Here is a 9,632-nt window from a genome sequence, read left to right as displayed (position 1 = left end):
GGTGCTTTGAAACATTAATGTAAAACAAAAATATTAAATATTTGATATCATACCTTCACCGATCTGCTTCAAATCCCTCGTGATTAATTTCCTCAATCTTCAATCAGACGAGTTAAATCCGCTAAGTCCCATGTTTGACTCCAGTACAGTGACCAGTGAGAAATATTGTGAGGAAAAGGTTTCACCTAAATGGGTGTCATGGATACAAGCGTATTTAACTGCTCATTTCGCGCAGTCAGTGTGCGCATCACAAAAGTACTGTACAGTTGTATTGTTACGTCACAGATCAAGTTCAGACTCTATCATGATGTCAATAATGATATATCCGTGACGTAACGATGATCGTGGCAATTACAGTACTTGGCGCACGATAGTTAACAGCTTACAACAACAACAACAACAAAATACGCAATATACAAGGGACGGTGTAAAGAAATATTTGTTACGTTACACCTCGAATTCTTGTCCTGAAATTGAACATCAAATCTAATAAAACTACTATGATACAGTCTCTATTCAATCCTTAAAAGGTAAGTGTGCATATCCTTGATGGGCCAATTCAAATTCTTAGAAATGAACTGTTTCAAATTTACCCCAAATAAAACTGCGATAAGAGGTCTGCAACACAAAGATTTGCGATGACAACACTCAGAGCGATATTCGGTAGTGGGGAAAATGCGGCCATGTTAACATAATCAACGATGATGTATTATATCCAGTAAGTATTCATTTACCACCGACCACTCGTCAAAAATGAAATGAAACCCGGAAGTGACACCAGAAATATTAGTTGCGCCCCTCCCCCCCCCCCCCCTCTTTTTTTTTTTTTTTTTTTTTTTTTTTTTTTTTTTTTTTTTTTTTTTACAGAATTCCTGGATCCGCCCCTGGAATGAATTACTACTGATCTAATGCTTAGATGTAGATATTGTTGATATTTTGGTAAAACATGTGAAACTGATCGACAGTGACTGTCACCCGCCCGGCGGCCAGTTTCGTACGCAATACACACGAGGAGTTTATTACGCAATACACGGCATATTGTAAACACATGGTTTCACAAGCTCCACCCACATCAGAGTGTTTTCATTGTACAGTACTGCAGGTCAGCACACTAGCTGCCGCGCAGATTGTGTGTACGTACGTGAGCAAGCTCACTTAGCCCCATACATTCCCGCCCAGTTGTAACGTGGCACTCACATCGTCGCAATGCTTCTGTAACTAACTTCCACGAGTTTTTCTAAGAATAACTCTTAAAATGTCTGCTGTGGTGAGAAACTTGCAGAAAGCCGTCGAGTTGAACCTGCCAAAGCTGAAGGCAGATGTTAAAGCGATCCGTCGAATCCTACGGGTCGAAAGATTTGATGTGAGTGTGGTGTGTGTTGATAACAAGGAGGTTCAGAAAATGAACCGAATATACCGCGGCATCGACGAACCAACAGACGTGCTGTCTTTTCCAGCTCACGAGGTACGTACTGTCACGGGCATTAGCCCGAACTCTTCCCGTGGATTTCCCAGCGAGTCTCCCTGCTCCTGGCAGAAGAGCCGCTGCTTCGATCTTGCTATTTGCAAGTAGACTTTAAGTAGGCCCTACGCCATTGTGGTTCAAATAATCAGTGTAATACGTCTATACGTGGCGTCAATTTCAGTGTTGAGTTTAGTGAACTGAGGTAATAGAAGATGTATGCGTGTCTTCTGTCAATTTTTCCATTAATTGGGGGCGGAATTGCATGATTTATGGGTGAGGAAGGGTGTTATTACCTCCAGGCAGGGAGGTGGGAAAGCCCACCTCCCTGCTCCAGGCCAGCTCCGTGGTTGTGGACGTCATGTTGTGGTGGCATGTTGAAAAATGTGGATGGTTGAGTTAGAGACATTCCTCTTTGGCTTGCTGTCAACATAAATATCATAGCAAAGCAAAGCCAAAGGAGAATTGTTTTGTCAGTGCTATGACCTATGTAGTGGATGATGTTTGCCAAATGCGAACTGAAAAATTCAATGTAAAATTTGGTTATGCTGATCACTTTGGCAGTGGAATTCAGGAGCACATCAATACTGTAGAACATGATCTATTCGCGGCATGAATTTTTCGCGAATTGGAGCCAACGGCCTTTTTTGCGGCATGAAATTTTCGCGAACTGCCACTGGCATTCAATGCATATAGTGCAGACAAGAACTTTCGCGTGCATTTTAATTTCGCGAATCTTGGCGCTTGCAAAATTCGCGAAATTAAAATGTATGTGAAAATTCCTTGTCTTACAGTATGTTAAACTAAATAACTGTCAAGATTTTCTCCCCCAGTAGTGCCAGTACAGTATCAATAAGGTCCCATAATTTTCTGGCATTTATCCACTTCTGTGCTGTGTGTGTGTGTGTGTGTGTGTATGTGTGTGTGTATGTAGGTCCCTATCCATTGATTTTGTTTTCAATTAACTACATATACAAATTGTACAGTGTAAAATGAAATGCAAGTTAAAATGAAATTGAAAGTTAGTTCCTGATCAGCTCACATGCACATTTTTCACATGATCTTTCTTTGTCTTTCAATTAGGAACTTCTCCTGTTATCAATAAGTGATATAGGCTAATATAAGCTATTATAAAATTGCCCTGCATGCAAGTAGAATTTGAATGTCAAAACAAAGAATGAACCTGCATGGATCAGGCAATTGCCTGTCAATTCACACTTTGCCAAGCATCCATTTCATTGTCTTGCATTGAATGTATTTAAACAAACTTTGCCAATTACTGTGGTTTTATTGCCAATTGCCAGGCTGTAATGAACGTTATGCTACTGTCAGGTGAATGTGTTGGCAGTTATGCACCATTTACTGCGAAAGTGGAAATTTTTGCACATTTCATGTGACGTAAAAATTATCTTGAAAATAAAAGCAAGGACTTTTTTGGGGGGTGTCATATGTATATATTTTGATTCCACGCGGAATTGAAAACATGCAAAGTTCATCTTACGAAGCCTATCATTAACAATTACTTTTACTAAAATTCCAACTTTTACAGTATGAAGATTACACAAATAACCACTACACCTCAGATGCTTATACCATGAATTTATATGTACCAGCATGCCTTTTATCGCAAGTGACCTTTTTTTTTCTGCTCATCTATGTACAAAGTTGAACTAAAACTGACTTATACTGTAGTGCACATGGAACATGCGGCCTTTGTATGACACACACACTGTGACACACACACTGTACGGTATTACACTTTATGGGGGCCAGGGGGAGGGGGATATCCTCGTAAAGACTTTTTCCATTGTGTTCATTGATCTGTATAATTCTCCAAATTGGGATGTATACAACTGTACCTTTTAAAACTTCTGCAAGATAAATTTGTATAATTCTCCAAATTGGGATGTATACAACTGTACCTTTTAAAACTTCTGCAAGATAAATTTGTATAATTCTCCAAATTTGGATGTGAGAAATGATTAATATACCTTTGAAAACTTGTGTTAAGATGAATTCCACAAGCTACATATATGTACACAGTTTGTGGGATCACTAAATGATTTGATCAAAGGATGATGTATGTGGAAATGGAAGTCAGAATTATGTTTTCACATGCTTGCTTGGAGGAGATGTGAGTGAAACTCTGTATTTTTCTGCAAATTATTAGCATGGGGCCATTGTGTACACTAGGTGTGTGTTGTTGTTTTCCCCATTGTTTTCCTCACTACAAAAATGTACCACGAACAACAATATGTCATGCAGCTTACAACACATACTGAACCCACGCACTGAATACAAACTTCTCTGGATAGAATACCTGCCCTTGTGTTGACCTTCAGGCCCCAAGCAGGGGCCTGAAAGGGTGTGTCAGTGATGCTGCAATTTGATTGGACAGCTGTGAGAACACACCTCCTTCTTTTACAATGTGTGTTTACTGTGTGTGCACAGCACTTGCTGTTTTCTCTTTGTTAGTATAGGATGCTTGATGGGTAGGCCTACTTTGCATTGCAGCTTTTGGAGTGATGCAATACAGAGCAGGGTTGTGTTATTCAGAGTGAGCAGTGATCCGATTACCAGTGGTTGCTCTTTTCTTCCCGTTTTTAGAATCAAAACACAAGTATTGTGGTTAGGCTAAAAACACACGCAGAAACTATACAACACATACATGCCATCATGTTTATACTGCTAAATCACAGAAATGTGTAATGTACAGCTGTATGTATGCCCAGTGTGTGTTCACTGCCATGGGAATGCCAACACAATATTGACAGAGTTCAATAAGGATGTATCTAGAGTCGAGATATTTTTTGCCACTTTTATATGGGTATGTCTTGTAAAGTGTATGACACAAAGTGTGTGTTATATATTTATGCCAACACAGCTCTTAAAGGCATAATTTACTATTTACAGCTGAAACAAAAACCCAGCATTAGTGCTTCAAAATACATGTAGTTCCAAAATGTGAGGTTGGGATAGAAACAACCACTGTAAAGATTTGAATCCGTCTTGATCAATATTATTTATTAAGTATTGTTGAATACCGAAAATGTGAACAATAGAAATGTTGCCAGACCAAACCGTCTACAGTTATTGTTTAATGAGAAAAATACTGATATCTCCTTGTATTTAAGGCTTTATTGCAAAAATTTTAGATGGTTAGGATGTTTTGTGATACAACAGACCTACACATATGCATCAAATGTGATATCTTGAACATGTTTTAAATCACTGTTCCCAAAGGTAATCAGGACCTTTAAGTCTGCAGTGTCAGCTCGTCTCCAGTGTGACTTGATAATAATTGAGTATGGTAATAACATACTAACAGATTGGAAGATGTTTCACCAGCATTATCTATATGAAAAGTTGGTGTGTTTTCAAATAAGTTCAGTAATATTTTTAGTGGCTGCAATGTAGAGTAGGTAAGTAATGCACATGACAACTCTTTCATTTGTTTATACAACTGTAATATAAAAATCATGTTTGTTTTTGTTTTTTGTTCTTGTTTTTATTTTTTGCTTGATGACTCAGCAACTTTAAAGGGATCGTATAGTTTTGGTTGAGACCTAATTTCAGGTTTCCAGGGGCGGATCCAGGGAGGACAGCAACCGGCGCACGCCCCCCCTTTATTTTTTGTTGAAACAAAAGAAATACAAAGAAAAAAAAATGGGGGAGGGGTGCGTGCGCCCCCCATTTAATTTTGTAAACGCGCCCCCTCTTTACGGAATTCCTGGATCCGCCCCTGGGTTTCTAACATTTTTTGGTGAGATAATGAGAAATCTCTTATGAAATATGAAAGAGCATGTAATTCTTTGAGGAATTCAACGTTTATTTGGTGAAAATTGGTTTTGAAATGGCTGAGATATCCAAAACAAAGCGATTACTAATAAAGTGTGGGACCCACCTTTTATTACGATCGCTTTGTTCTACTTTGTTTTTGGATGTTTCAGTCATTCCAAACCCGATTTTCATCAAACAAACTTTGAATTCCTCTTAAAATGGTATGCTCTGTACTATTTCATAATTGTTTTCTTGGTATCTCGCAGAAAGTTAAGAGCCCAATTCTCATCTCCACCAATACTGTACCATCCCTTTAATTTCCATGACTCCTTAGCCTTTTGCAAAGGCAGCTCGCAATGGACTTGCATGCACACGGCGATTAGATTGGTACTCTCGCATCTCGCACGCTGTGTGTGGGAGTCCATTGCTCTCAGTGTGCGTGTGCTGAAATTATAGCAAGCTGCCTTTGCAATTTAAGGCTAATGATTCCTGTATGTCATTGTACAATCCAACAATGAATGGATGCAAAAGATACTTCTGAGTTCACTATAAAAGCAACAATTCTCAGATGATTCCGTGGAGATTTGTGTGCTGGGCAACAAAAAGACTTTTAAGGGACAACATTGTCACTGCATTTCATTTGATTATTCTGGTAGAAACCAGTAATACTGGTTCATGAAAACGTGAGGAACTATCGAGGTTGACTAAGTCATAATTAATTGTCATGCCATGTATTTAATTTAACTAAATTTCTACTGCCATACCTTGCATTCAACTTGAGCATGGAGTAGACTTGCACTTTGATTTTTCACAACAAAGCAAGCATTTCTCTTTTAATTTAACATACATAACAGGACCGGCAGAGCATTTTCAAAAGTGGGGTGGGGTGGGGGGGGGGGGGCCCTTTCGTTTCATGAGCTAACAAGCAAAAAAAAAAAAAAAAAAAAGGTCTTCCGCTCATCTTTCTCCTTCCACTTCCGGGTTTCTTCAGCTGACAAGCAAGAGTCTTCAGCGCAAAAACATAACCTTACCGTGCTCACACTTCAAGATCTCTATTTCTTTTTAGTGCCACTTCATAATATGTACTTCTGGGTTAAACAAAGTGGGGGGCCCAAAGTGATAACACCTTATGTATTCCTTTGTTTGGTGCACAAAAAGTGGGAGGGGGGGAGGCCCAAGCCCCCCCTGCCCCCCCCCCCCCCCCCCCCCTCGGTTCTGCCGGCCATGCATAAGTTGGGCAAAGTACAAATACATTAGAGGCCAAAGAATAAATTAGTGTAGGATGCAGTGATGTCTCATGGCATAAAATGAAAAGACATTTGGTTTGTTATCTCTAGGAGGACATGGGACAGTTATATGTCCAGGAGCCATCAGGAGGAAATTTAGCTCACAATATTTTCATCACCCGTCACAGCATGAATTATAGTCAATAGCCCTAGTGGAAATTGTGCCAGCAAGCGTGTTGTTGTTAAATTTGCTCAGTGGATACTGACAATATCAGCAATCCATTTATGTGAGAAAATTTATGAAACTGATAGACAGTAGATTACAATAATGATCATCATTCTGTGTGCACTTTAAAATTGAGATCCTGGCCATACGACTTAAAAAAAAAACAACCCTCAAATTCTAGAAAGTCCATCTTGTCGTTCTTGCTTTTGCCGTATTTTTAAGGGGTCAACACTGAACCAACAAGCCATCACATGCTGTTACTGCTGGTGACATTTATGTTGTAAATTTGCAGTTGTGGTTCAGTCATCTCCACTGTATGTGCAAGTTAGGAGAAGTTATATTTTCCGAGCTCACTTCAAAAGAATGCTGTAAATTTTGGTTACCATGGCTACTGACAGGATGCCTTCTACCCCTTTTGTCCTCCCCTGCAGAATCTGAAGCCGGGTCGGCTGCCGGATCCGTGGAGTGATCTGGCCGACCTGGGAGATATGTTCCTTGGTGTGGAGTACATCCTAGCGGACTGTCAGAGGCATAACGCAGACCTTGATGACATTCTACCGGTGAGTTGACCCAGTGATGTGTGGTATGCAGGGGTGGGGTGGGGGAGGGGGGGAGGGGGCCTCTTACCACCACGGATGAGTGGAAGAAGCAGCTGATCAAACTCATCAATCCAAGCGCACACGCACTCACACACACGTAGACAGTGCATCTGCATAATAATTATTTCTGGCATGATTGAAGAGCTCGCAACCTATATCCTTTGGGTGGTAGGGAGAATAATATACCCTCAGCATTTTGTCAGTATTATTAGAAGATGAGGAAACGTGTACTTTTCTCAAGATATTAAATATATTTCTCTCTGCTATCATATCTTTGTGCTATTGTGACAGTGTACATGATTATTGTTGTACAGTGTATATAGCCTTTCCATCCTCGTCCATGTACAGTATAATAAATATATGGTTACATTCTTAAGTTTTGAATGGCTTGTAGTCTGAATATCCTCAGACTTCCTGAAATGTTCTACTGATTTGTCTACATTCACAGAATCCATGCAATATGTACTGGTAAAATGCCCCTTTCAGTTGGAAACAGTAAACGGAGAAAACTTTATAATGTGCATGTTCGTGTAAATACAAAACTTCTTGTAAAAACCCCTAATGGGCTTAAGTATTGCTATTATGAAGGGTGAGGAGTGAGTATTTGATGGCTGTGGATCATGTGTATAAACCCAGGAAAATGCAATTTTCAGAGCATCAAATGCCTATTAAACATGTGTCATTTCTTGTTCATTGACAGGTTATTGTGACCCATGGGTTCTGTCATCTCATTGGCTACAATCACAAGACACGGGAACAGTGGCAGCTGGTTAGTACTTGTACTTCTTTCATATTCAATCATTTTGTTTTTACAGACAATTTGTGAACATTTTTTAAACATGACTGGAAATCACCATGTAATGTAGTATAGTAAGATCCCAGTATACTTTAAAGAACGCAGCAAATAGCTGATTTTGTTGTTGTTGTTGTTGTTGTTGTTTTGTTGTTTTTGTGGCTGTTACCGATTCTACAGATTGGATATTTCGAGAGGATTACTATATGCTAAAAGTATGGCATACCAGATAAATTCCATTTTTTTTTCTCATTCCCCTTCTTCTTCCTCTTCTTCTGCTGCAAGTACATGTACTTCTTTTGTTTGTTTGTTTTTTTCTTGTTCTTCTTGGTGTCATTATCATTGCTGTTATTGTTGTTGCCATCATCAGTGTTATTCCACTTATTCTCCATTGTGTAGATGCATGAAAGAGAACTCAAGATTCTGGAGCAGTTCAACAAGCTGACTGGTCAGAATCTCAGGCCGCTGACGGGGCAGTCACAGTTTGCCCGCTGACCGCCGTCCTTGACCTTCCGAAGTCCGAGACAAGAGTCTTCCACCAGCTCTGGGGAGGCGAGGAGGGTTTGGACCAGCCCCCCAAACCATTGCAGTGTGATCAGCATCTCTTTGATGCAAATCTTGGAGATGGGAGGGGGTCGGGGTCGGGGGTTCAGTATAAATATGGACATATGAAAATGTTTTTCACAAACAGGTGAGTTGCATGGCAGGATTTGCCCCCATATATTTTGATGCCAAGTATTTATAAAGTCACTTTGAAATGGATGATTTTAAAGGTAACCTTTATCAACTCTAAAAAAAGAAATATTTATGATTTATCATGTCCAGTGTACCTTCAAAATTTATGATGAATCATGTATTACATGCTTTTAACATGGTTTGATGATATAATGTGCAAGAAAAACTGTTATGGTATTCTGTGATCTTGAAGTATTACGTAATGAGACTGTATATGACTGTGCATTTTAAATTAGTGTAAAATATTTTTGTAATCATTATGGTTTGTAAATATTTTGTTCCACACAGAAACTTTTTTTAAAACAGTCCTTGTGGTGCATATTCCTGGGTGAAGCTACACCATGCCTGAATGCACTATGAATACGAGAATGATCGACAGCCAAACACATATTTGAAGTTCTCGCTATCGCAAAACATAGAATGTCAAAGCTGGCTTTTTCCTTTCTAGGCAAGCCACTCCTCACACATTTTGTATATTTAAGGGTGCATCTTTTTTTTAATGCATTTGTTGGTTATACATTATATGTGACTTGTCAATAACACAAACATGGAATGAAATTACAGTACACTGATATTCACAATCTTTCTGGACTAATTAAAGCTGTTCAATGATGTATTTCATTAAAGAAGGAAAACCAATGCAGAAACAAGAAACTAAAAAAGCCAGATAAAAATCATTAAAAAAAAAACTTTTTTACAAATAAAATACAGATACATTATTGAATTGGCAGGAGATTATAAATGGGAAAACGCTTGGCTGGAATTCACAGGCTGAGATAGTTTAGATAAATCTATTTTGTAAATTTAGTCT

General features: G+C 39.0%; 1 protein-coding gene across 1 annotated transcript; it reads left to right on the top strand.

Annotated features, from left to right (window-relative positions):
- Positions 1-1,255: 1,255 nt before the first annotated feature.
- LOC139734496 (endoribonuclease YbeY-like) lies at positions 1,256-9,022 on the top strand. The gene is made up of 4 exons (XM_071645277.1): positions 1,256-1,465; positions 7,126-7,254; positions 7,994-8,062; positions 8,486-9,022. The coding sequence occupies exons 1-4, from the start codon at positions 1,256-1,258 to the stop codon at positions 8,579-8,581; spliced, it is 504 nt and encodes a 167-aa protein (XP_071501378.1). The 3' UTR covers positions 8,582-9,022.
- The last annotated feature ends 610 nt before the right edge of the window (positions 9,023-9,632 follow it).

This window comes from Diadema antillarum, unplaced genomic scaffold (assembly GCF_040938485.1).
Source record: "Diadema antillarum isolate AM-2024a unplaced genomic scaffold, OU_Dant_1.0 seq00000530_RagTag, whole genome shotgun sequence".
Classification (NCBI taxonomy): domain Eukaryota; kingdom Metazoa; phylum Echinodermata; class Echinoidea; order Diadematoida; family Diadematidae; genus Diadema; species Diadema antillarum.
This window is presented reverse-complemented; position numbering and strand designations above follow the sequence as displayed.

Bases quoted from the DNA above. Each gene is read 5' to 3' on its own strand.
- LOC139734496 (XM_071645277.1), top strand. From the start codon at position 1,256: ATGTCTGCTGTGGTGAGAAACTTGCAGAAAGCCGTCGAGTTGAACCTG. The intron at 1,466-7,125 runs GTACGTACTGTC...CCTCCCCTGCAG, and splicing joins TGTCTTTTCCAGCTCACGAG to AATCTGAAGCCGGGTCGGCT. The intron at 8,063-8,485 runs GTTAGTACTTGT...TCCATTGTGTAG, and splicing joins CACGGGAACAGTGGCAGCTG to ATGCATGAAAGAGAACTCAA.